The sequence below is a fragment of the Poecilia mexicana genome, unplaced genomic scaffold (assembly GCF_051168715.1).
Source record: "Poecilia mexicana isolate PSO_F unplaced genomic scaffold, ASM5116871v1 scaffold_9, whole genome shotgun sequence".
NCBI lineage: Eukaryota > Metazoa > Chordata > Actinopteri > Cyprinodontiformes > Poeciliidae > Poecilia > Poecilia mexicana.
In genome coordinates, this window is record NW_028263378.1 from 273,710 (window position 1) to 301,632 (window position 27,923).

At 44.2% G+C, this 27,923-nt stretch overlaps 1 protein-coding gene and 1 long non-coding RNA gene across 3 annotated transcripts; one reads left to right on the top strand and one right to left on the bottom strand.

Annotated features, from left to right (window-relative positions):
- The first annotated feature begins 726 nt into the window (after positions 1–726).
- On the top strand, positions 727–27,864 carry dnm1b (dynamin 1b). Its single transcript, XM_088008528.1, has 22 exons — positions 727–3,861; positions 16,551–16,624; positions 16,705–16,854; positions 16,939–17,142; positions 17,216–17,314; positions 17,430–17,590; positions 17,782–17,924; positions 18,033–18,168; positions 18,283–18,350; positions 18,426–18,564; positions 18,694–18,780; positions 18,951–19,021; positions 19,191–19,254; positions 19,324–19,437; positions 19,690–19,799; positions 19,877–19,988; positions 20,075–20,086; positions 20,200–20,367; positions 20,447–20,533; positions 21,645–21,799; positions 21,873–22,037; positions 26,628–27,864. The coding sequence occupies exons 1-22, from the start codon at positions 3,701–3,703 to the stop codon at positions 26,686–26,688; spliced, it is 2,541 nt and encodes an 846-aa protein (XP_087864654.1). The 5' UTR covers positions 727–3,700; the 3' UTR covers positions 26,689–27,864.
- On the bottom strand, positions 5,121–6,320 carry LOC148157547 (uncharacterized). 2 transcript variants are annotated; one of them, XR_015764210.1, is made up of 2 exons: positions 5,616–6,320; positions 5,121–5,317 (listed from the first exon to the last, which is right to left on the bottom strand). It is a non-coding gene; the product is annotated as an uncharacterized LOC148157547 (long non-coding RNA). The 2 variants fall into 2 exon arrangements; XR_015764209.1 differs by having other exon boundaries at positions 5,405–6,320.
- Positions 27,865–27,923: the final 59 nt, after the last annotated feature.

Consider the following 27,923-nt stretch of genomic DNA (forward strand, 5'->3'; position numbering starts at 1 on the left):
GGTCCGTTAATGTGTGTAAAAGTGAAACCACAAAGACAACAGTCACTGTTCAACTTCACAATCATCCAGAATTTTATTCAAACAATCAAATCCATAAAATCAGACCAACAGCTCAACATAATCATCAAAAACTAAAGCCACAAGAAGAAATTAATTACTTTAGAAAAATTCAAAAATACAAAGACTCTCCTTCAGAGAGCTCTGAGTGGCAGTTCAGACAGATCCTCCACCCAGCGATCTGATTGGCTGTTTTAGCTCCATTGCTTCTATATCCAGGTGTTTCTACTGCCTGGTGTCTGACGTTTGGAGGCGTCTGCCTGCCTACAGCAGCACCACGCCATCAGTGCTGCCTGTAGCCAGACATGCAGGTGTTACCGAGGCCCAGGATGGATCCATCGCTGTCCAATCCTCCTGTCCCAGAGAAAGAACAGTAGATGTTCATTTCATACAGAAAGAAAGCAGGACCAAAGTTTATCAGCTATCTGTGTTTCTCATTTCAAACTGGTTCCTGAACCCACAGAGCTCTGCTGACCTCTGACCTCTGACCCAGGGCATCAGTCAGCGGATTTGATTATAAAAATTAACACACATTTCATATAATATCTTCAAACTGATGAAACAGACATGAGCAGTTTCACTACCAACACATCTATTACACATGATGTTCTGATCAGTTTCCAACTTCTTTGGTTATAATGAACTCAAACATTTTCAGATGAATTTATGACTTACAGACATGTGATCTACTATAAAAACTACTGATTAGACTAATTTTAATCAAATCGTGATCATTATATCTAAGAAAAATGTTCTACTGATCAAGTTATGTATTAATTAAATGAGTCTAAATCTAGCCTAAATTAAGGCCGACTCTAAACAATCAGGATCAGTCTAATGTTTCAACATGTGCTAAAGTTAAACGTCATTAAAACTAGATCAATTACTTTTATATCAAGGTGTTGCATATTAGCATAATTAAACTAATATTTCCAAAACTAGCAAAACTGCTACATTGCTTTCATAGACTTGACTCCTTTTTCTGTCGAAGGTGGCCAATATTTCAGTTGTATTTAACTCTGTAACTCTTACTGTAATAAGAAGGTTTGAAACGGGAGCGGCTGAGCGTTAGCATTAGCATTAGCTAACAGCTCATTATGGGAGCTGAGAGCAGAGGGGCGACTGCAGCTGGCAGTAAAACAAAATAAAGTATGACTTTATTTCCTATCATCTTCAACGTAGAGCTTTTAAAAGCACAAAATAAAATCTGAATATTTTTCTAGTAAACTCTGGTGCTGACCTTTAAGTTATACTTCCCAAATATTCAATTCCTACATATTTATGGGTTCTCAGCCAGGACATGGGAAAAAAAATGTTTAAAGCAACTTAAATTATCATTTCAATAACAAGATTTGTATTGAGAACCACTGCAATAATTCAATATTTATGAGGAATTTTATTAAGTGGAGTTACTTATTAAAATGTGTTTTACTAAGTCTCTGTAAAGTAGCAGAGATCAGGTCAGTGACTCTGAACCAAACTCAGATCTACAGGTCCTTTTAAAAAAAATTGCATATTGTGATAAAGTTCATTATTTTCCATAATGTAATGATAAAAATTAAACTGTCATATGTTTTAGATTCATTGCACACCAACTGAAATATTTCAGGTCATTTATTGTTTTAATACTGATCATTTTGGCCTACAGCTCATGAAAACCCAAAATTCCTGTCTCAAAAAATTTGCATATTTCAGCCAACCAATAGAAGAAAAGTGTTTTAATACCAAAAAAGTTAACCTTCAAATAATTATGTTCAGTTATGCCCTCAGTACTTGGTCAGGAATCCTTTTGCAGCCTTCAGTGCAGCATGGAGGCCATCAGCCTGTGGCTCTGCTGAGGTGTTATGGAGGCCAGGATGCTCCGATAGCGGCTTTAAGCTCATCCAGAGTTTTGGGTCTCAACTTTCTCTTCACAATATCCCACAGATCCTCTCTGGGGTTCAGGTCAGGAGAGTTGGCAGGCCAACAGTAACACCATGGTCAGTAATACCAGTGGTTTTGGCACTGTGAGCTGAAGGTGGTGCTGAAAAATGAAATCTTCATCTCCATAAAGCTTTTCAGCAGATGGAAGCATGAAGTGCTCCAACATCTCCTGATAGCTGCTGCATTGACCTGCCCTTGATGAAACACAGTGGACCAACACCAGACCATCACTGACTGTGGGTACTGGACCCTGGACTTCTGGCATTTTGGCATTTCCTTCTCCCCAGTCTTCCTCCAGACTCTGGCACCTGGATTTCCTTTGGACCACTGAGCAACAGTCCAGTGCTGCTTCTCTGTAGCCCAGGTCAGGCGCTTCTGCTGCTGTTTCTGGTTCAAAGTGGCTTGACCTTTGACCTGGGGAATGCGGCACCTGTAGCCCATTTCCTGCACACGCCTGTGCACAGTGGCTCTGGATGTTTCTACTCCAGACTCAGTCCACTGCTTCCCCCAAGGTCTGGAACCGGCCCTTCTCCACAGTCCTCCTCAGGGTCAGGGTCTTTCTGTGTCTCACCCTCTTGCTTGAGGATGTCAGTGATGGCCTTCTGGACAGCAGTCAGGTCAGCAGTCTGACCCATGATGGCGGTTTTCAGTAATGAACCAGGCTGGGAGTTTTTAAAGGCCTCAGGAATCTTTTGCAGGTGTTCAGAGTTACTTTGTTGATTCAGATGTTGAGGTTACTTCCTCGTTCAGAGAACCTTTTCATGATATGCTGATTTTTTGAGAAGAACCTGTAAACATTTGAATCTTAGTTTGACTCTTTGGGTCTCAGCAGGTTGTTTACTGACAGAAACACGTTTGATATGCATCACCAGTCATTTTTGGTCCTGCAGCTTGAACACAATAATTTTACGTTACATTTAACTGTAACTTTACCAACTGAAATTACTCTTAAAACATGTCCCTGTTTGTGGCCCCCAGTACTGAGATGGGGTCTGATGGTCGCCGGCGTGACGTCCAGCTGAAATGGATTTTATTTTACCTGAAGATAATTATTCTGTAAAATGGTGCAGATGTTTGGACATAAGTTAAATTTAGTTCCTGATTTTTGCAGAAACTAAAGTTTGTGTCCAAATTAAAACTATGCCTCCTCCTCATCATCAATGCTCTAACTGGATATTATCAATCATTATTGATCATTTGGAATAATATTTCTCCATACTTTGTTGCTTGTTTCCATTCAGTACAAAAGTTTTTTTTCCCCCAAAACTGTATTAGAAGAAATTTGATTAATACAAGACAGTCATAAATATATGAATGAACAGAAGCCATTCTTAACATTAAGACATTAAGATCAATTTATTGATTTGTGTTGTAATCAGAAGCTGCCAAAGTTCAGATATTTTAAAATCACCAGAAAAAATGAAATAAAGTCAATAAATGTGAATTTAGTTATTTCCCTCAGAGTTTATTACATTATTAAGTTCTGTTCCAACGCAAATCAATCTGTGACGTCACCGGATGTGGGCCTTTTTTAAATAGAAAGTGTAAAGCAAAGCGTGTCGGGGCTTTTATTGTGAAGAGGTGTCCCGGATGTGTGCGCGGTTCCTCCCTGCAGCGGCGGAGAGTCGAGGAGGAAGAGGAGGAGCAGTTGAAGGTCACAGCAGCATCCTCAGCATCCCTCCACCGAACCTCCGGAACCGGGTCGAACCGAGCCGCCGCCATGGGGAACCGGGGCATGGAGGAGCTGATCCCGCTGGTGAACCGCATGCAGGACGCCTTCGCCTCCATCGGCCAGAACGCGAACCTGGACCTGCCGCAGATCGCCGTGGTGGGCGGCCAGAGCGCCGGCAAGAGCTCGGTGCTGGAGAACTTCGTGGGCAAGTAAGAACCGGGCCAGCCGAACCAAACCGCACACAGCCGAACAGAGTCATGGGACTCTGGTTGCCAGGGTTCTGCAGAACCGATTCCAGTTGGAAGCGGGAAGCGGGCCGCCTGGAGCCACATGGGGCCCCCAAAAGAACCAGGGGGCCCCCGAAGAACTTAAAAGAATTTTTTTGGAGCCCGGCAGTCCCCCTGGATCTTTTGGGTCCCTTGGTTCTTTTGGGTCCCCATGATTCCTTTGGGTTCCTCTGGATATTTTGGATCCTCCTGGTTCCATGAGACGTTCTGGTTCCGGCCGGTTTTACTGGGTTCTCAATTTCTAGGACAGAGCAGAACCAGAACGTTCTGTGGTTCTGGCAGAGGACGGCAGGATCTGGTTGGTACCGACCGGTCCATTTGTATCTGTGACACCAGAACCAGTAGCAGGTCTGGTTCTGGTTCTGCAGAACTACAGGCTTAATAGAGTCAAAGATGAGGCTGGACCAGAGGTGGTTCCGGTCGGGTCCAGATGTGCCCAGGTCTATAGTTTAATTCTTGCTGGAAGCTCGAGCCTGATTGGCTGATTATTTCAGTGCTGTCTCCATCTCTACTCTTATTGGCTGCTGCCGGTCACATGGCTCTGGAGGGGCTTCAGTCAGAGTCGCCTGACAGCACGACGTGTGTGTGTGTGTGTGTGTGTGTGGGGGGGGGGGGGGTGTTTCTGCGCCCTGGTAAAAAAGAGTATACTTTAGTGTACTAAATTTTAACATACTTTTATCGATGTACTTCAACTGTACTATTTTGGAACAACTTATGTTGTACTTAGTATACTTTAGTAGTATTTAAATTGTTTAAAATTACAATTAATACTATATTTTAGTATACTACACATACTTTTTTGGAACAACCTCAAGTATACTTAGTGTATTTAAAGTATACTTTTTAAATTTCATATTTCAGAGTTTTATTATTACATTTTGATATAATTATTATATTTTGAGTGTTATTATTAATTATATAATTATGTCTCAAAATTATATTAAATATATATATATTAAATATACTTCAAATATATTTTAAATATAGTATTAATATAATAATGTATTTAAATTACACTTAATTTTTTCATTTCCTGCTATTGATAATAAACTACAATTTTTATTACTCTTAATTTGTCTTTATTCCTACTTTCCTATTTTGTACATGACATGCATCACTACACTGCAGTACTTACATTGTTTTAGGCTAAAATTACATGGAACGATTAATTACACAAGATGTTCAAGGTAATTCAAATATTTTTTATTACAGACATTTTAAAATTGTCCAATTTTACTCACAACTTATGAACTTTATATAAATTATGAGTTTACACATCAAAAGTGAACAAACTGAAGATGAAAATTTAAGTGTGACAATAAAACATGACAGTGAGGATCAACGACAGAACTTTCCTGTTCACTGCACCTACAGAAACCTGCAAAAAAGAACAACAGAGCAATTAAACAGAGAAAGCATTTGTATTTAAAGAGAACAGAAAAATGGCAAATAAAAAAATACGTACAATTTCAAAACGTTGTGGACTCGCCATGTATGTGACATCAGAACTGATGATGATTGGGACCAGAGGCCTGGGGAGGAAAAACATTTCTGGGTTTCTTCTTTGCCCGTTTATGTTAGAAGTAGAAAAAAACAGTCAGCAAAGTCATAGAATCAGCTGATGTTGGCATCAACTATGAAGCTGTTTCAAGTGTGGACTAAAGGAGACAAACTACCTTAAAATCTTTCCATCCATGATCTGAACAGGCTGATCCCTGCAGGGTGGTGAGGGGGGCTGGTGGTGCCCATCTCCAGCAGCCATCAGATGAGAGGCAGGGTTCACCATGGACAGGTCACCAGTCCATCACAGGGCCCTGAAAGCCAACAATGAATAAAATGTATGACAGAGAAACGTTAGATTAACAAGAAGAGAAAAATTCTGCCCAGTTATCTTTAAATCAAATCATGTTTATTAAGCCCTTGGTGTTGGTAACAGCAGTTTTTGCTGTTGAAAATGTAGCTAGCTGCTCATTGAAAAAACAAACTTCCATCATGAAGACGATGTGGAGGTTCATCCTCAGAGCTGGTTGGTGATCTGGTGGAGCAGAGCTGCTGCTGAGACAGAAAGTCTTTAGGTTTCTAATTCCTCTTTCATATTAATTTGCTTACTGCAAAAATATGTTAAAGATAAAAACAATGATGAACGAGTTATAACAGCAGCCTCACAATATCAAAGTCTCTTTGGCAAACTGAGCTCAATTAAAACCAGTTTATGAAGAAAACTATATTTAGTTGCAACAAACAGCCTTTATGCAGTTATAACATGAAGCTGAATGATTCCTATAGTAATAATCATACAAGTCACAATAAAATTGATCAATTATTTATGAAACCAACGTAAGTTATACATCTTTACTGCACTGTTTATAATTAAACGATGATAATTAATAAGCAAACTTACCACCAGCTAGCAACACTTAGCATCCTTCGTCCCTCCGGGCTCCTTTTGTGACACACATTTCATTTCCATCGGTTGCTGTCCCGTTGAGTTTCCGTCTAACTCGGATTAGGACGTCACCAGCTTGAATTTAACAAAATTAGTAACTATTGTCAAGGCCCTCAATGCTTTTAAGGCGATATTATGCGAGTAAAAATGGCGAATTTCAACAGCGTCTGTTATCTTCCCTGCCATAGACATAATATAAGAGTAGACCCCGCATTGGCCGCTGCGGCGCAGGAAATATTGTGATTAGAATATTACTTTACTGTATTTATGTCCACCGGCGAGATACCAGCTAATATTAGCTACAGTGCTTGGTGTAATACGGGTTCAGCCCCGCTATGAAGGCTAACTGAGATTCTGTACATCTAAAAACATTTATTATTCTCTAACATTGACTTAGATTATCTGACACAAGGGCCTATATTAGAAATGAAACAATATAACACATATTATAAAACTTATATTATGTGTTATAACATTCACCGGCAAAGTTTACACAGGTAGTAAAGACTATTATTTATATTCTTTCACTAGTAAGATGCATCCTAAATCTTCTGCTTTTGTTTTGAAAGTTTCCTAAAGACACGATGTGAGGAAGAAGAGGGAGAAATCTATAAAGAGAGACGGATTCACTGCAGGATGAATCTCACATCGGATTTTGGACTCGTCGGCTGAAAAACATAAACACACACACACACATATACATATATGTGTGTGTGTATATATACATATATATATATATATATATATATATATATATATATATATATATATATATATATATATATATATATATATATGCTTATGCTTATAAGCTATGCCTTACCAGTAATCAGATACCCTGCCGGAATAATTAGCTGGCCAATGGAAGAGATGAAGGCCACGGATGTTAAGACTCGGAAGCTACTAACCATGCATGGAGGGTTCCACCCCAAATCCAGCACCCTGAGACTGTACACGAGCCGTAAGGAAGGAGGCAGAGGACTAGTGAGTGTGAGAGCCACTGTCCAGGATGAAACATCTAAGATCCATAAATACATCAAGGACAAAGCCTCAACGGACGATGTGCTCAACGAATGTCTCAGACAATGGGGAACAGAGGACGAGGTGCTGGAGGAACCATCATGGGAAGACAAGCCCCTACATGGGATGTACCACCGACAAATAACTGAAGTGGCTGATATCAGGAAATCCTACCAATGGCTGGAGAAAGCTGGACTCAAGGACAGCACAGAGGCCCTCATCCTGGCCGCCCAGGAACAGGCCCTAAACACCAGAGCAATAGAGGCTCAGATCTACCACACCAGACAAGACCCAAGGTGTAGGTTGTGCAAGGAGGCCTCTGAGACAGTCCAGCACATAACAGCAGGGTGCAAGATGCTGGCAGGGAAAGCGTACATGGAACGACATAACCAAGTGGCGGGCATAGTGTACAGGAACATCTGTGCCGAATATGGACTGGAAGCCCCGAGGTCAAAGTGGGGAACACCCCCAAAGGTGGTGGAGAATGACCGAGCTAAGATCCTGTGGGACTTCCAGATCCAGACAGACAAGATGGTAATGGAGAACCAACCGGACATTGTGGTGGTGGATAAAGAACAGAGGAAAGCCGTTGTGGTGGATGTAGCAATACCAAGTGACCACAACATCAGGAAAAAGGAGAAACTGGAGAAATACCAGGGCCTCAGAGAGGAACTGGAGAAGGCCTGGAAGGTGAAGACCACAGTGGTGCCTGTGGTCATCGGGGCCCTCGGGGCAGTCACCCCCAAACTGGAGCAGTGGCTCAAACAGATCCCAGGAACAACATCAGACATCTCAGTCCAGAAATGTGCAGTTCTAGGCACAGCCAAGATACTGGAGGAGAACCTGAAGCTCCCAGGCCTCTGGTAGAGGACCCGAGCTCAGAGGATGAAAGAGACCACCCGCGGAGGGTGAGAAGGGAATTTTTATATATATATATATATATATATATATATATATATTTATTCAGTATTAATACATAAAGATTAATACTGAATTATATATATATATATATATAATTCAGTATTAATCTTTATTTATTAGTGTTTGTATAGTTATATAAAATATATATTGATATTACTAAATAATGTATTAAATACATTATGAACGGCTGTGTGCTTTGTAATATGCTCTTCATACATCGATATCAGAATATTCCATTCCTATTCTATTGTTATAGCCACTAAGCATATTTAAATATAATGAACTATGTATTAAAAACATACTTAAAAAATACAATTGTTTATAAATGTAGCTTTGATAGATGTTTGAATATGGTTTCCAGTAACAGAAAGTGTGTTATGATCGATTAAATCCGCTGATACGTCATTGTGCTGCTAAACACATAACGCTGAGTGGAGTGGTGGACCGCTCCAAGATGGCCGCCCTAAATCTCGTCAGCGACAATAGGCAGAGCGGTCCATGAGGGTCTATCCTTATATTATGTCTATGTTCCCTGCGTTCAAGTTATTTCTTCTTTTTGTGGCGTTTTTTAAATAAATGAAAGTGTGCAATACCGCATACATACATATTCATTCATATTTAGTTCACTTAAAGTATACTTTTATTTAATATATTAAAAGTGTATTTTGGTACACAATTATGTTTAAGTGTGTTTAAAGTACTAATTTTGAAATTAAGTGTATTGTTTGTATACTTCAGATATATTTATAGGTAGTACACTTAATACTTAGTATACTTAAAGTGTACTTTCAGAAATTTAAGTATGTTTGAAGTATACTAAAGTATACTTTTTTTTTTACCAGGGCGTGCAGCCAATCAGAGCGCAGATGGAGTCTGTAGTTTTATCTGCAGAGGAAGTGAGAGAACCCTCCAAATATTTAGGTTGCGTTAGCGGCGCCTCGTTTCGATCATCAGCGCTTGTTTATAGTGCAGGTGACTTCCTGTTAGCTTCTTAGCGTGGAAGTGGCGCATAGATCCTTTTCACAGTGACGTCAGACAATGGCCGCCATAACTCAAAACTGGGTATCTTTACTTCCGGTGTGATTTTGCCTTGGGAACCAAGCTGAAAAATTCCCGCATTCTCATAATCTTAATGTAACCGGTATATATTACTAGTGTTCTTTTACCAATAATCTAGTCTTATACAGACGGTTAACCTTGATGTGTTCTGCGTTGTGTTCAGACCAAGAAGGGACTCAGACCACTGGAGCTGCTGGTTGATCTTTAATGCAGGTTGCTGGCAGAGCCCTGCACAAATACAAATACAAAAAGCTCTTTAACATGCAGCTCTTCCACACACAGGAGTCGGAATTCCCCCAGCAGATAAGCACATGGAGAAACCCTGTGACTAACTAATAACAATATCAGCTCTAATATTTACAACAAAATTTTCTTAACTTGTCAAAAGAAATGTATGTATTAAAACATAAACATTCACAGCTGCATGTGCTTTCAATTATTTTACAAATATCAAAAAAACCATGAACTTAACCAAGAGCAAAGAAACTTTCCTACCTCTCCTCAGGCAGCCTAGCGCCAACTGAGGGTAGTACAGTAATGATGTCATAGAACACTCTCTTAAAGCAACAGTACAGGTAGTAGTGTTTACCAAAATAAATTAAATAATACAATCCTTAAAATATAACAAAAAAATAGGATTCTTCAGTATTAATCAGGATTTGGTGAAATTTCAAACATTATAAAAATAAATAAAAGCACATTTTCTAAACTTGTTACATTAAGGATATAATAAAAGGTAAGTTTAATAATAACAGCATTTAAGTGTTAGATAGCTGTTATTAATCATTGTAAAATCACCATTCTCTAACTGTGTATAAAATAAACAGCCTCCGATCGGAGAGTAAACCAGCTAGCAGCAGCTTTAGCCACATTTAGGAAAAAATATACTCTGTCAGCGCTGTAACGTTTAGAGGTTCACTTTCTGTATTTTATAAAACAGTGTTTACGTGTTAGATAACCGTTATTAGTCATTGTCAATTCACCATTCTCCAACCAGCCTCCGATCATGAGTAAACCAGCTAGCAGCAGCTTTAGCCACAGTTAGAAAACATATACACCGCCGCCTGTCAGTGATGTAACGTTTAGAGGTTCATTTTCTGTATTAATGGAAAATAAAGGACAGCTTCCAACAACGTTGTTTAGAATAGTATTTTAAATATTCTGGGGCTGATTATGTATCTCTGCTCATTTCCAAGCTCAAATGAGCAACTTCACGTTCAAACACAAGTCCCCCAAAAAACGCGACCGGTGAATCATTATTTTTTATTAGTTTAGAAAAATCAAGACAAAAGCCACAAATAATTGGGCTTGACGACATTTGTGTTTTTCCAGCAACAAAATGCGCATCTCCATGCACTGTTCATGTTTCTGTCGCTGCTGTCACAGAGTCTCTCCCAAAGACGCACAGAAGGAATAAAAATAAATACAAAAGAAAATATTAATGCGCAGTGATTTGGATAAATAACTTTAATCTGATTACTGGATTTGAAATACGAGCTCGTTAGATTATTCGTTACCGAAAAAGTGGTCCGATTAGAGGAAGGCATTACAAAGCAGCGGCGGCACCGGACATCTCTGCTTATAACAAACAAACCCCTATTTTATGGGATGAGTGGCAACTCCAGTCTATAATTTAAGAATCTGATCAAGATTAGAGCCTAAAACGTTATAGTTCAAAAACAGTAAAAAGTTCTGGTTAAGGAACAGTTATGTCACGTAGTTACCCAGATAGCACATGATGTTAAATCAACGTTGAAAAATAGTCAGAATCGTTGATTTTTGGTTGAAGACGACAAATGACGGTGGATCAACCATCAAACAACCATCCACCTCTAGCCAAGTAACCAATGTTGAAACTGTGACATTGAATCAATGTTGTTTTGTGGTTGAAATCTAATGACTGAAATGCTGATGTCTGATCAACATCTGATCAATATTGAATCAATGTCAGCTGTATTGCCGCACCCCTTCCCCTCCTCTCCTCCTCATCAGCGCTCTGGGTCAGAGCATTTTATTACTGAGCGGGGGTTATCACATTTAAATTAAGCACTGCAGAGGATAGTGGGTGCTGATTCCTTTCTGTACATTTTTTTTACTTGTTCATAACAATTCTCACTGACTGTGTGTGTGTGTGATATATTGACACAAAAACATCTACAACTTCTAAAAGGAGTGGAGCGGTCCACCCCCACCGTTTACATGAGTGGGATGTCCCAAACACACAGCTGCTTCGCTGTTGGCTTGTTGGAAAATATGTTAATTCAATGTTGAATTATCATCACAAAGGTTGCATGTTTGGTTGAGGTCGACAACTGATGGTGGATCAACCATCAAACAACCATTCAATTCTAGCCAATTAACTAATGTTGAAACTGTGTCATTGAATCAATGTTGTTTTGTGGTTGACATCAAATAAATGAAATGCCAACGTCAAATCCAGTGTGTTTCAGCACTGGTCCTCCAGGCCCTACAAGTTTTAGGCATTTCCCTAATTCAACACACATGATATTAATTGACGTCTGATTAACGGGGTTTTGCTGAACTGAAAAAACGCAGGTCAGTTTGATTGACGTCAAGGTTTGGGGAAGAACTACCCAGATAGCACACGATGTTAATTCAATGTTGAATTATGATCATAAAGGCTGCATGTATGGTTCAGGTCAACGACAGAAGCTGGATCAACCATCAAACAACCATTCAATTCTAGCCAATTAACATTCATTGATTGAAATGCCACATTGAATCCAGTGTTTTTCAGCACTGGCACCAGGCACACTGCCCTGCAAGTTTTAGCCATTTCCCTAATTCAGCACACATGATTTTAATTAACATTTGATTAACAAGGTTTTGCTGAACTGAAAGCATGCAGGTCAGTTTGCCTTGAGGATAAGGTTTGGGGAAAAACTAGTAATCAAAGTGTTCAGGTGTTTTTTGCACCGCTCACCACCGCCTGCCATTCAAACGCCCAACCCCCTTCCCTCCACCCGCCAAAAACACACACACACACCTCTTTCCCCCCACCTGGGCCCATCTACCCCTCAATCGGGTGAAACAACTTTAATTTTAAGTGAGGGTTTTTCATTTTTCACATTTTATTTTTTAAAGGATTGTTTTGGCTAGTGGCCTTTATTTGATAGTTAATTGGCAGGAAAGTGGGTAATGAGAGAAGGGGGGTAATGAGAGAAGGGGGGTAATGCAGCAAAGGTTGCCAAGGTCAGGAATTGAACCTGTGACAGCTGCATTGAGGACTGAGGCCTTGATTGTGGTTTGTGCTTAACCCCTGCGCCACCACAGCACAACCCCTTTTAGGTGAGGGTTAATCACGTTTTAACTTAAGCACTATGTGTTGACAACACTGAGTTGTGATTCCGTTCTGTACCCAGATTCACTAGCGGAACAAGTCAGCGTTGGGCCGGGGGGCGGGGCTAATTACCGGACCCCTAACGAATCACCAGGCCCCTGACGTTTATCGCCTGCGCTACCAGAAACTGTTGAGCGAGGGGCGGGGAGGTTGGTCTGCGTTTTTTGGTTGATCTTTACCCAGGACACACATCGGCTAAACCGTGAGTGAAACGGTCACTGGGACTGACTAGTATATATTCCATTGAGGGAAAGTAACTTTAACATTAAATAGACCTTTCTCAACAGGCGGTAGACTTTCTCAGTCTATAATCAGATATTTAAGCCCCCCCCATAGCTCTGCGCCTGCCCAGATTGCACATGATGGCAATTCAACATTGAATTAACATCTTTTGCCAACAAGCCAACAGCGAAGTGGCTGTGTGTTTGGGACATCCCACTCATGTAAATGGTGGGGGTGGACTGCTCCACTCCTTACTCCTTGTAGTAAGTTGTAGATGTTTTTGTGTCAATATATCACACACAAATGGTCAGTAGGACTTTGTTATGAAAAAGAAAGAAAATGTACAGAAATGAATCTTCACCCACTATCCTTTACAGAGGTTAATTTAGAATGTAATACCCCCCACTCACTAATAAAATGCTCTGACCCAGAGCTCTGATGAGGAGGAGAGGAGGGGAAGGGGTGTGGCAAAAGAGCTGACATTGATTCAACATTGATTCAACATTGATCAGTCGTTGATCAGACATTAGCATTTCATTCATTAGATTTCAACCACAAAACAACATTGATTCAATGACACAGTTTCAACATTGGTTACTTGGTTGGAGGTGGATGGTTGTTTGATGGTTGATCAACCGTCAGTTGTTGACCTCAACCAAAAATCAACCATTCTGACTATAATTCAATGTTGATTTACCATTGTATGCAATCTGGGCAGTTTGTTGCAGCCCTCATCACCTCCTCATCTCCCCCTACTCCCTCCCAAACCTCCTCCACCCAGCCGCTCCTCCCAACCTTCTCCTCTTTACCCCCTCTCATCCCTTCTTCCCTCCCCCTCCTTGAGCTCTGGGTCAGAACATTTTATTACTAGGTGGGGGTTAATCATGTTTCAAATTAAGCACTACATGTTGAGAACAGTGGGTTGTGATTCCTTTCTGTACATTTTCTTACTTGTCTGTAAATATTATTACTGACTGTGCATAATGTGTTGACACAAAAACATCTACAAGTCTGTACTAGGAGTTGTACAGTCCACCTCCCCAATTTTACACTTGTGGTTTGTCCCAACCAAACAGCCACTTTGCTGCTGGCTTGTTTGCTACCGGCTTCTGAATTGAATTCTCCGCTGAGCACTTTTATGGTAAGTTTTTCAATATTACTTTGATCTTAAATGTGTTTATTGAAAAATAAGGGCATTGTTTTGTGCCCATAGTAATCCTGGTTATCTTGGGGCAAAACGGATATTTTTAATAATTGAGGTCATGTCTCCTTTTGTATTATTTTCATCCTACCCACCACTCCAGGCCTAAGTATGAAATCCTGCGAGATTTTGTGGGATTTGAGTTTTTAAAATAGGGCGGGGCCTATTGTTTGGTCTGGGAGAGCATGTGGTGGACAAGGAAGTGTAAGGCTGGCTGCTGCAGGTGGGCTTTAAATTGTTGTGATAGTAATCACTTGTTTTTAACTTTTTATTATGATATGCTTAGGGACGTGCTTAAATGAGCCTCTGTACCAGAACAGCTGAGTTGGATGATTACATGACCGTCTGCAGCCATCAAGAAGTGCAGAAGGTTGTTAATCATCCACAGATTCAATCCAGGTGAGGCAGAAGGGAAACACTTAACATGTAAGGCAGGTGAAACACTGAACTAAACCTGCTAATGACTGATTCAGTCTGTTGATCCTTGGATTGGTAACTGGTTAAATTGAACTGGACTATTGTTACTTGTGTGGGATCTTTATTAGCATATAGACACTTTTTAAGGAATTTAATCAACTTATTTGGAAATATTTGTAGTTGATGGAAGATTGAACCAGCTATTTGATGGAAGTTTATTCTGTATAAATTATAATTTTTCCCACTACACTATAAATCACCTTTTGTTCGATTTATTTGTCTCTGGTGTGTTAAATAAACCTGATCCTCCCTGAGTTTTATTGTTAGGTTTTCTGATAAACAGCCCTTTATTTTAAATATTGATTTAATATCAATATCATAAATCCTACACTATACTGCAGCTTGATGGGTAAATGCAGTTGTATATGTAAACATTAAGATAAATATTAATGAAAGATTAAGATATTAATTTAACAGTGAGTGTACATGGGGAACTATATGGTTTGTATTTGTTCTCAGACCTGTAACCAGTACACTGTTTAATCTTTCATTGTGTTTCAGAACTTTTCAAATGTTTATCATATTTCTAACCGGCACCTTCCTCACTTTAATTTTTTTCAGCTGTTGCTCTGCAGTTTGACTGAATGCTGACTCTTGAGGACTGCAGCAAAACTGTCAAGAAGTGGCTTCATTATGCGCCAGAATGAGAGGAAAACATCACAAGGAATCAAAGTGACGCCAACCAGAGTCAAACTGGGGTTACCACAACTTGTACTGTTTCCCTACTTCATACAGTACAAAGCTTAACCTCATGGACTCTGTTCTTCTGTGGACAACATACTGTTGTTTTGACAGTCAAAAAGGAATCAAATATGTTTAAAGATCTGTCCCTCTTTTCTTAAATAAAATGTTAAATCAAACCCATGTTGTCATTTTTAACCTTTTGTACACAGTTTACCCATCATCTGCCAATAATAGTGTTTAACACCAGTGAAGAAACTTTTAGTGGCATGTTATGATGTAGACCTATCAGACTAAAATGTACATAAATCCTTAGCTTTCATTCAATATAAAAACAACCCAAATCTGTATGCAGATCCACGTTCAGATGATGGTTGAATCAACGTGGATTCCTAACTGATTCAATGTAATATCCACACAAATATGCATGTAAGTTGACATACAGATGATGGTTGAATCAACATTGATATGTCAGTAATGGTTGAAACCCTAACGTTGATTCAACATACAAGTCACCGACCACTTTCGATGTTTCAATATCAGTGTTCAACGTTGATTCAATGTTTCTGGCTGACATTGATTCAATGTTGTTTCAATGACTCTGTGCTATCTGGGTAGCTAGCTAACAAAATTCACTAATGCTAAGCTAACGGTTACGCAAAACAAAAATGCCTACCTTCATAGTCAAACAGGTTTTGTTCGGTGAAGAATTTCTAGCCTTTGTCTAATTTAGATTTTGTTAGAGAAAATTGGTTTGCAAATCGTGATCTATCTTCAAATCTTATTTTAGGCAAATGTTTTAGAGACTGTGTAAACTCCATGCTGCGGTGTTCTGTCTGATCAACATATGCTGTCAGATATATATATATATATATATATATATATATATATATATATATGTAACCAAGTGGCGGGCATAGTGTACAGGAACATCTGTGCAGAATATGGACTGGAAGCCCCGAGGTCAAAGTGGGGAACACCCCCAAAGGTGGTATGAAATAGACAACTTTATCGTTACTTACTATGTACACCGGAACTAAGGATACACAGCTTCGAGCCAAAACGGAAGTTGTGTGACGTCATGTGAAAAGGGTCTATTGCACACAGGTAAACAGGTTCTGAAACAGGAAGCAGTCATCAGCAGAGCCAAGGACCGGCTGCTGGATTTGACCATCATTCCTTAAAGTCACATGACCTCAATAAGCTCCTCCCCCTGTGCTCAGGGACTTCCTCCCTCGCGGATCAGGAATTGTGACGCGGCGCCCGCTGGTGCTCCAGCTCATCAACTGTCCAACAGGTGAGATGGCCTGCAGTGGAAACATTATTGATCAGATGATTATTGATCCAATGATTATTGATCCAATGATTATTGATCAGAATATGCAGAGTTCCTCCACTGTAAGGGGAAGAAGTTCATCGACTTCGATGAAGTTCGTCAGGAGATCGAGGCGGAGACGGACCGAGTGACGGGACACAACAAGGGAATCAGTCCGGTGCCCATCAACCTGAGGGTATACTCCCCCAATGGTAACTCACCTGTCCTGTGTCCGCCTGTCCTGTGTCCACCTGTCCTGTGTCCACCTGTCCTGTGTCCACCTGTCCTGTGTGCAGTGCTGAACCTGACGCTGGTGGATCTCCCCGGCATGACTAAGGTCCCTGTCGGCGACCAGCCGGCCGACATTGAGCATCAGATCAGAGACATGCTCATGCAGTTCGTCACCAAGGACAACTGTCTCCTGCTGGCCGTGTCCCCCGCCAACTCCGACCTCGCCAACTCCGACGCCCTGAAGATCGCCAAGGAGGTCGACCCTCAAGGTCCGGCCGCAGCTCTGCTCCCTTCCTGCCTGGGGGCAGAGACAGGAAGTGAAGGTGTGTCCGTGTGTTGCAGGTCTGAGGACCATTGGCGTCATCACCAAGCTGGACCTGATGGACGAAGGGACGGACGCCAGGGACATCCTGGAGAACAAGCTGCTGCCGCTGCGCAGAGGTATGACATCACGTGGCTGCTGATTGGTTCACAGCTTTCTGTCATCACCAACAAAGTTGTCCACTCAGAGTCCAGGTGTCCACTGTGGGATACTAAGGGACGTGTTGTGGTGCAGGTTACATCGGGGTGGTGAACCGCAGTCAGAAGGACATCGATGGGAAGAAGGACATCACCGCCGCTCTGCAGGCCGAGAGGAAGTTCTTCCTGTCCCATCCATCTTACCGTCACCTGGCCGACCGGATGGGCACCGCCTACCTGCAGAAGGTCCTCAACCAGGTGAGCAGGCCACGTCACTGCGGGTCAGCTGCACTTCATCTGGGGTCCAGTCCAAGGCTCCAGCAGATTCTATTTCATCGTTGGTCCATCATGTGACCCATCGGGTCCACCGCCTGCCGGTCCTCTGACCATCAGACCTGCATAACTCACCACTTCCAGCTCTGGTTATCAAGCACTTTTCTGTCTCCCAGCAACTGACCAACCACATCCGAGACACGTTACCAGGGTTACGGAGCAAGCTGCAGAGCCAGCTGCTGTCCATCGAGAAGGAGGTGGAGGAGTACAAGAACTTCAGGCCCGATGACCCGAGCCGCAAGACCAAGGCCCTGCTCCAGTCAGTATCAGAACCTGAACAAAACCACATATACATCAATACTCAGAACCAGTTATAATCAGTCAGAACCGGTTAGAACCAGTTGTCCTAGTGTTCTGTGTGTCTCAGAATGGTGCAGCAGTTCGCAGTGGACTTTGAGAAACGGATCGAAGGTTCTGGAGATCAGGTGGAAACTTACGAGCTTTCAGGAGGAGCCAAGATCAACCGCGTCTTCCACGAGCGCTTCCCCTTTGAACTGGTCAAGGTAACTCCTCACATAGGTAACCAGGTGTACCAGGTAACTAGTTGTACCAGGTGTACCAGGTAACCAGGTAACAGATGTACCAGGTAGCCAGGTGTTGCTTTGTCTCCACTGCAGCTGGAGGGCGATGAGAAAACTCTACGTAAGGAGATCAGCTACGCCATCAAGAACATCCACGGGATCAGGTGAGGTCATGTCTGACACCGGGCCAACAGGTGTGAGGTGAGAGCTTGGTGCTGATGAGATGCGTTGGTCCTCAGGACGGGTCTGTTCACGCCGGACATGGCCTTCGAGACCATCGTCAAGCGGCAGATTGCCCAGATCAAAGAACCCTGCCAGAAGTGTGTTGACCTGGTGATCAGCGAGCTGGTCAACACTGTGAGGCAGTGCACCAGCAAGGTACTACGGGGTACTACAGGGTACTACAGGGTTACTGTGGTGTACTACAGGGCACCAGCAAGGTACTATGGGGTACTACAGGATTAGTACCCTACTTCCTGCTTCCTACTTCCTCCTTTCTGTCTGCAGCTGGCGCAGTATCCAATGCTCCGAGAGGAAATGGAAAGAATCGTCACTCAGCACATCAGAGACAGAGAGAGTCGCACCAAAGACCAGGTGAGTTCTACTTTGCTCCACCTGTCTCTGGGAACCCTCAGGCGTCTCTAGGGACCTTCGGGTGTCTCTAGGGACCCTGGGGTGACTCTAGGGACCTTCAAGTGTCTCTAGGGACCCTGGGGTGTCTGTAGGGACCTTCAGATAACGGCTGTCTCTGCTGCGTCCCCCAGGTGATTCTGCTGATCGACATCGAGCTTGCCTACGTTAATACCAACCACGAGGATTTTATCGGCTTCGCAAAGTAAGATCCTTGAACTGATCAGAACCAGAGGAATACATCCAGTTCTGTTGGGTCCACCAGCCAGATCCCCAGGTGTTTGGGTCAGGTGACCCACCTGAGCTGAAGCTGTGTCTCCCCTAACACAGAGTGTGTGTTTGTGTGTGTGTGTGTGTGTGTGTGTGTGTCTCAGCGCACAGCAGAAGAGCAGCCAGATAAACAAGAAAAAGGCTGCAGGGAACCAGGATGAGATCATGGTGAGTGGACTGGTTGGTTCTGGTCCAGTTCTGATTGGGTTCTGATGGTACCTGATGTCTGTGGTTCAGGTGATCCGGAAGGGCTGGCTCACCATCAACAACATCGGCATCATGAAGGGCGGAGCCAAGGAGTACTGGTTTGTCCTGACGGCGGAGGCCCTGTCCTGGTACAAGGACGATGAGGTACCAGAACCAGATCCGCAGCCTCTACGGGCAGCTGCTAGACAGACCTGGTTCTGGTCCGGTCACACTGACCCGGCTGCAGCAATCCTGGTTTTGACCCAGACTGGTCTTGGTCTGGTTGGTCAGATGGATGTTGAACAGCTGGTACCAGTACAGAACCAGGACCGTTGGTGGTTCTGAGGACACAGCTTCTGATGAGCCGGTTCTGACCAGGTTTTCAAGCAGAACCGTTATCACTGTTGCCCCCTGCAGGAGAAGGAGAAGAAGTACATGCTGCCGGTGGACAACCTGAAGCTGAAGGACATCGAGAAGAGCTTCATGTCCAGCAAGCACGTCTTCGCCCTGTTCAACACCGAGCACAGGTTGACCTCTGACCCTGTCCTCTCTGTCCCTGGCCCAGTTCTGGACGCTCAGCCGGTCCCCTCCGCTGTCCCCGCAGGAACGTCTACAAGGACTACCGGCAGCTGGAGCTGGCTAGCGAGTCCCAGGAGGAGGTGGACAGCTGGAAGGCGTCTTTCCTACGCGCCGGGGTGTACCCTGAACGCAGCGTGGTAGGCTCCACCTCTGCGCTCCTCCTCAGTGCAGGTCCACCTTTAGACTCTGTCCTCACTCTGTCTGTCCTGTCTCTGCCCTGCAGGATAAGGACAAGGTGAGTGGAGGGTTATGGGAGCCAGGCCGGCCGGTTCTGGAGGTTCTGGAGCGGTGTGTGTGTGTGTGTGTGTGTGTGTGTGTGTGTGTGTGTGTGTGTGTGTGTCGTGGCAGGTGGAGGCAGAGGAGTCCAGTTCTGACGGACAGATCCACAGCATGGACCCTCAGCTGGAGAGACAGGTGGAGATCGTCCGCAATCTGGTGGACTCGTACCTGTCCATCATCCACCGGACCGTCAGGGACCTGATCCCCAAGACCATCATGCACCTGATGGTCAACAACGTACGCCTCACACACCTGGACAGGTGCTGACAGGTGCAGTCAGGACAAAGTGTCATGTGATGTCCGTTCTGCTTCCCAGACCAAGGAGTTCATCCACTCTGACCTGCTGGCTCACCTGTACTCCTGCGGAGACCAGAACAGCCTGATGGAGGAGTCGCAGGAGCAGGTGGGGGAGGGGCGTCAGGAGTCAAACTCTTGAATACCTAAATAAATAGTGGTTGGCCTTAAAGCTGCAGTAACTTATTAAAAGTTTTTTCCATATCGGAGAATTTGTCTCCATGGTGACAATCAGAGAACAGTTCGATCTGAAGAAATGCACAAGAACAACCAATTAGAGCCCAGAAGAGGGGCTTAGTGCTGTCAATCATCCTCAGGTACAGGCTACTAAATGTACTAATGGTAGACAAACTACAGCTACAGGAATCCACCGTTATCAGTCGCTAAGTTAACTAGCATTAGCATTTGTGTCAGGCTCTGTTGTGGTGAACCAGCTGCAGTGTAGCAGACCAGGCCAAAGTTGTGCAGCGTGAATACGAGGGTGACTGACAGCGCTAACACCATCCCCCTCTCTCTGATTGGTTGTTTTTGACTGAGTGGTGTATTTCTGCAGTTCGCACTGGGAGCACTGACCTCGATCGCTGCACAGATCGTCTGTTGCAACATGGAGCTGTTATTTTCAGTCAGGCAAAAGCTCGAGCTCAGTGGATGCTAATGCTAACTATCTGCTAACAATGTCGATAGCTAGCAAGCTACATTATGTTTTAGCATCTATCATGGGTCAGTGTAAATTTAGCACCAGTCTGTCCCTCACTCTGTCCCTGACTCTCTGTCCCTCACTCTGTCCCTAACTCTGTCCCTGTCCCTCACTCTGTCCCTGACTCTCTGTCCCTGTCTCTCTGTCCCTGTCCCTCACTCTGTCCCTGACTCTCTGTCCCTCACTCTGTCCCTGTCTCTGTCCCTAACTCTGTCCCTCACTCTGTCCCTGTCCCTAACTCTGTCTCTGACTCTGTCCCTGTCCCTAACTCTGTCTCTGTCTCTCACTCTGTCCCTGTCCCTCACTCTGTCCCTGACTCTCTGTCCCTGTCTCTCTGTCCCTGTCCCTCACTCTGTCCCTGACTCTCTGTCCCTCACTCTGTCCCTGACTCTCTGTCCCTCACTCTGTCCCTGTCCCTCACTCTGTCCCTGTCTCTCTGTCCCTCACTCTGTCCCTGTCCCTAACTCTGTCCCTCACTCTGTCCCTGTCTCTGTCTCTGTCTCTGTCCCTGTCCCTGTCCCAGGCCCAGCACCGGGACGAGATGCTCCGAATGTACTTTGCTCTGAAAGAAGCTCTGAACATCATCGGGGACATCAGCACGTCCACCGTTACCACGGCAGCGCCTCCCCCTGTGGACGACTCGTGGCTGCAGGTGACAGGGATGCCGTCTGGACGCAGGTAGGCTGGCAGCGACTCTTCCTGTCCCTGTGGGACGGCGTGGCGGTCTCTGAGCCTCTGAGTGTCTTCACAGGTCTCCCATGTCCAGCCCGACCCCCCAGCGCCGGGCCCCTCCCGGGCCGCCCCGCCCCGGGGGCCGCGCCGCTCCTTCCCGCCCTGCGGTTTCCCCCGATCCTGGAGGACCGCCGCCGTCTGTCCCCTCACGGCCCAATAGAGCGCCCCCGCCTGGAGTCCCCAGGTGAGTGCGGTCGGACCTGGTCTGACCCGGTTCTGCAGGTTGAGAAGTTGCAGCGGTTACTGTTGACATGTTAGCAACCCTCCAAGCTACCGCTGCAGGTTAGCAGTAGTTGGATGAAGCCTGGTTACGTAGCGCAGCGTCTCTGTGCCGTTCAAACTGGCCACATGACCACGGGGAGGGACTGACCACCGTCTGGACGGGGAGCCCCACTGGTCCAATCAAACCCACTGGTTTCTCTGGTCCAGTGACATTAGTAGGCGGGTCGCGTTGCCAGAGAAACCAGGGGCCTCATGGCTAAACGTTCACACAAGAAATGTGCAGCGAGATATTTTACGCACAAGTCGGCATGTATGAAAGTGAACATGGCGTCAAAGTTTGAGTAAAAATACGCAACAAAAACAAACTACAGAGTCAAAACTCACCTGAATCACTGAAACCTGATTCAGTTATTTAGACCAAGAAGCATCAAACCTGATGTTTTTATGATTAGAATATTTTATTGTTTAAACGATGAATCTGAACCACATGTATCCTCAGACAATAACCTGACACACAAAATAAAGAAAATAAAAATAACGGATGGTAAAACTTCACTCCAATGTAAATAATAATTTGCTCAGTTTGTCTCAGAGATGTAACTCATCGTCTGAAAGCATCTGTGGCTCATTTCATTTTTTTAAATAACTTTATTTTTGTTGATATTTTTGGAGTACAATCAAGAAAAAAGGCCGAACAATACACAGAAACTCTTGGTTGTCTTGGTGAATGCAGCTTCTGCTGCTGATTCCTGTCTGCAGAGCAAACGTCCACATTCAGAGCCTCTCTGGTCTGTAATCCGGCTGGAGGCTCTGCTGCAGCAGGTCCAACCCGACGCTCTGCTGCAGCAGGTCCGACCCGGACGCTCTGCTGCAGCAGGTCCGACCCGGACGCTCTGCTGCAGCAGGTCCGACCCGGACGCTCTGCTGCAGCAGGTCCGACCCGACGCTCTGCTGCAGCAGGTCCGACCTGAACAGCTTTACTCTTTACTTTGGAGGGTTTTGTCTTTAAAATGTATTTTTATTTTTGTGAGGTGACATTATATGCCCTCAAAGCACATATAATTATTGTTATTATAAATACTCATTCTGCTACAAACAAGGCCGTTGCCATGGTTACTGCTTCACGTGGCGGCAGACTTCCAGGTATTTATACTAATTTACATTAAAATGTATTTATGGAGGCTGTTTCCAGTAAATTGGGATGAATAAAGGGAAGGTGAGCAGGTGTCGGCGAACGGCTTCATACATCTGATTTCTTTTGTGTGCTGCACTTTTCTGAATTTGTCCGTATGCCGAGTTTCAGTTTCAGTGTGAAAAGTGTGCAGTGTTTAATACATGAGGCCCTGGTCATTTCTTCCCCAAGAGACTTTATGCTCACAAACCGCTCCGAGGGAGCTCCATGGTGTTCCTGGTCCGGGTCCCGGTCAGGCCCAGAACCGGACCAGGCCGGGACCAGGAGCCGTGTTCTGGTGCTTCCCTCTCATGTCCCGGTTTTGTTAACTGGGCCAAAGTGGTTCTGAAACAGTTTGTCATTCTGGGAAATGTGATCCACTTGGTTTTCAGGTTTCTGCTTCTAAAACATAAACTCTATGAACTGTGATTTCCCATCATCCAGCAGCACCTGAACACAGCATGGATGTGTTCAGGTGCTCTGGTTCAGAGCAGTGACTTCAGCTTCCAGAATGAATGAATGAATGAACTTTATTCATCCATAAGGGGATAAATTCACATTACAGTCAAAGGACAAAAACCAACAAACAATCAGACTCGGGCGTAACTGTAGAAAGTTTCCCTAAAATGACTTTCTGCAAAAGAATTTCAGAATAAACATAATTCCTGCGTTTTGTGATGAGATTTTGAGAAAATAAACATTTTTTCAATTGTGACTTCATAAATGTTTTTAGAAAGATTTTCAAAAGTGGATATTGTACAACAAATCTATTCTATCTTTAAGTTTTAATATAATAAAACTTGGTCTTCTAACAGGGGATAAAGAGTTAAATTATGATATATTTAATTATCCAGTTAAGTTTTATTCACAAATGCTGCTTTCTAAAAGTCACCTCCATTTTTAAAGTGAAATAATTTTATTTTAGAGAGCTTAAACGTTGCAACATCACAAAAGCCCAATCTTTATACCAACATGTTAATATCTTAATGTAAGATTTGAAATTTGTCTTGCATTTGTGACATTTTGTTTTATTCTTTTTATTTCTTCTTTTTTCTGCTCAGTGTATCATATCAATCTTTTTATATTAATTATATTAGTTGTGTTACCACCCCCTCGCCACTAGAGGCAGTAGCAAGCCCGAAAAGATGCGACTATGGAGGAGATTTAGAAATACGCCAGAAGTAGGTTTGCCACCTTTCAGAAATCAAAATGAGGGTCGCCCACCAAGGCGCGTCGCCCTCATGTGGTGGGATGTCTGCTGCAGTGATGGACAGGGGCGGATCTAGAAAAATATCTATGTGGTGGCAACCCGTGAACCTTGTTGTCCATGACTGTCATAGGGTTGAATTAACCGCTAAATATTGCGTCGTTTTTTCAGATTCTATGGGTGATTGTGGTATTTTCCTGACCACCGATATTCCTGCCTCAATGGGCAGCAATTAAATGGCGCATGTGTGGCGCACGATAAGTCACGTAATGTCCAGTAATGTTTATAACTCCATATCAATGCTGCTGGCGCTCTGTCCTTCTCTCGCACTTCCCGCTACTTAGCAGTGGGTGACAGGTTACGATGTGTTGCATTCAATGTTATCGGAAAAAAGAGTTCCTTGCGCTTAATGTCCGATTTTCCATAACTATTTATTGAATTCATACTCGCCAGCTGGGGTGGCAACTGTCACCCTATGCCACCCCAGTAGATCTGCCCCTGGTTTCCAGTAACAGAAAAGTGTGTTATAATCGATTAAATGCGCTGATACGTCATTGTGCTGCCAAACACATAACGCTGAGTGGAGTGATCCACCGCTCCAAGATGGCCGCCCTAAATCTCGTCAGTGACAATAGGCGAGAGCGGTCCATGAGGGTCTATCCTTATATTATGTCTATGGATATACAACCCAATATGGGCGGGGCGAAGGGCAGATGTGGAGAATGTGGGACACACTGCGACCTTTAACCTTCAACATGAAGGACACAAGGAGGAACGAGGGAGGGAGAGATTGGGACAGGTGTCTGAAACCAACATTAGACAACATGGGGGGTACAGCTGGTGTGTGTGTGTGTTTGTAATACCTTGTGGGGACCATTTTCCTGACACATACTACATTGTGGGGACCCACTGCTCCTTGTGGGACAAAAGCCTGGTCCCACAAGGAGAAATACTGTTTTTGGGTCAGGGGTCAGATTTAGGACTAAGGTGTGAGTTGCGTTTTGGTTGGTTGGAGTTAGGTATGTAAGGTTTAGGCTGTAGAAATGAATGGAAGTCAATGGGAAGTCCCCACAAACATGTGTGCATGTAAATAAGTCTGAACTCTGTCCCAGATCGCTCCTTAATGATTGATGGTGCGTTCATCAACAGCCTGTCCTGTTTTCAAAATGTCTGCTGAACCAATGAGGACGCAGATCTGCTCAGTAAATGATCTGTGATTGGTCACATAAAGAGGAAGTTGTTCTTCTTTGTTGGTGCTGTAGAACGACACACCACGATCCACAAACAACCTCCACAGAAGAAGAAAAGAAAGAGATGTCTTTCTTTTGCCCCGCCCCTTTAATCATATCCATCTGTCCGTCCGTCCATCCATCCATCCATCCGTCCATGTCCAGGTGTGTGTCTCTTCCTGTCCCTGTGTCCTCTGTTTGTGTGATCGTGTTCTACCAGTACCATATAAGGCAAACAGGGAGCTGTCAGTGTGTCAGTGACCCCCCCATATTGACCATTTATGGTTATTCTTTCAGAATCTCAATCAGTGACCAATGAGGATTCCACCAATGGTACGTCAGCTGTCTGTTTGATGTGTCTGCATCTCCAATCATCCAATCAGATTCTTACTCTGTGACCACTTCCTCTGCATCATCATTAGTCATGTGACTGTGCTGTAGCTGTCTGTCCGTCTCTGTTCATTTGTTTTTGTCTCAGTCACAGAGCTGCTGCGTCTCCATCCCGACCCTCCAGACCAGCCTGACTCCGCCCAAATACCCAAATACCCAAATACCCCGCCTCATGACTCCGACCCCTGATTCCACCCAGTCACCACCGCTGAACCACAAGCGAGCACCGAGCCGTCCCGCTCGGTTCTGGTTCTGCTCCTGGTTCTGTTGGTCCACCGGAACCAGCAGAACGTTGATTTCTCTCACCCGGTGAGAAAGTTCTGCTGGAGGTTCTGGAAGGGTCCACTGTCGGTCCTCTGTGGTTCCTGGGTTCTCCAGCCATCACCATTGGGTTCGGTCCAATCAGCTTTCAGGTTCTGTTGATCCATCTGGACTGGGCTTGTCGGCACTGCCGTCCTTTTGATGGGATTCTGGTTCTGATCCACTCCAGATGGGTTCCTGCTGGGCTGGTCCTGACCCACTGCTGACCTGTCCTCTCTCTGTCCTCTGTCCCAGTCGCCCCAGTAAAGGTAGCCCCGCCCACGGAGAGAGCCCCCAGTCGTCCATGGAGGGCTGACCCGACGACCTCTGACCCCTGAACCGTGTGTGATCCGCTCCCCTCATGTTGGTGACCATTAGTAGCTCGTTGTGATGAATCCAAGCCACCTGTTGTCCACCTGTCTGTCTCACTGTGGACATGGACAACTACAGAGACGTCCTACAGAACAAGATGCCTCACTCTGCTCCGGATCTTCAGCTGGGATCAGTTCTGGATTTTAGTTTCCTGGTTCCTCCGGAACGAAGCTGAGACGTTTCTTTACAGTGTAAAGTTTAATTTGCCGTCTATTTATCGGATATTTATCAGTTATCAGTTATTTGTTGAGTTTTTTTTATTGTTTTATTGTTGTTTTAACGGTTATTTATTGTCTATCGATTATTGATGATCTGCCACTTATTGATCACGTTCTGCTGATCCGGTGACGTTTGACCCAATTAGTTCTGTGGTGGACTCGATTGGTCCCTCATCCAGTCTGGTTCTATCTGGTCCAAACTGGTTCTAACAGATCCAACTGGTGTAAATCGTATCCAGACTGGTCCTCCTTGTCACTGACTGGTTCCGGTTGGTGTAAACTGGTTCAAACTGGTTGCAATACTGAATGAACCCAGTCATCAGAACGGAGCCGGGCTTCATCAGGTTCTAGATCACAGTTCTGTTTGCATGGGTCGTTGCATGCAGAGATCGGGTTCTGGGTCGACCCGGTTTAGGTTCTGGACCCAGCTGCTGCTCCCTAATTGGTTCTGAGCATGAAAACAGCTAGCATCAGCCAATCAGAGCAGATGCAAAGGAACCAATCCGAAACCATTAGAACTAACTAATGCTGCTAAGCTCCGCCCCTTCGCTCCCCGCCGCCATATATTGCTCCAAAGTTCTGACTGAGTTCTGATGACCCGGTTCTGAGCAGCCTGAACCCAGAAGCGTGGGCCTGCTGACCCGGTCCGGTCCTGCTGACCTGGTTCTGAGCAGCCTGGCAGCTGATGGATCATGGTCTGTTTTCTGTGTCGTGGTTCTGGTGCTCCATGTAGCGTGTGGTTAGCGTGTTGTTAGCATGTGGTTAGCCGTGACGTGTTGTTGCTGTTAGTCTGAGCATGCTCAGTGACTCACTCTGATCATTCTAATAATAAACGTATCGATACTCTGACTCCGCCCACCAACCGTGTGTCATGTGACCTCAATAAAGTGATGTGGATCAAACCAGGGCCCCCGGCTCCTTATTAAAACCAGATCAGAACCGACAGTTAATCCTATTAAAG

Excerpts from the sequence above, each read along its gene's own strand:
- dnm1b (XM_088008528.1), top strand. The coding sequence starts at position 3,701 with ATGGGGAACCGGGGCATGGAGGAGCTGATCCCGCTGGTGAACCGCATG. Across the intron at positions 19,022-19,190 it reads GATTTTATCGGCTTCGCAAA|CGCACAGCAGAAGAGCAGCC; the intron begins GTAAGATCCTTG and ends TGTGTGTCTCAG. Across the intron at positions 19,438-19,689 it reads CCTGGTACAAGGACGATGAG|GAGAAGGAGAAGAAGTACAT; the intron begins GTACCAGAACCA and ends TGCCCCCTGCAG.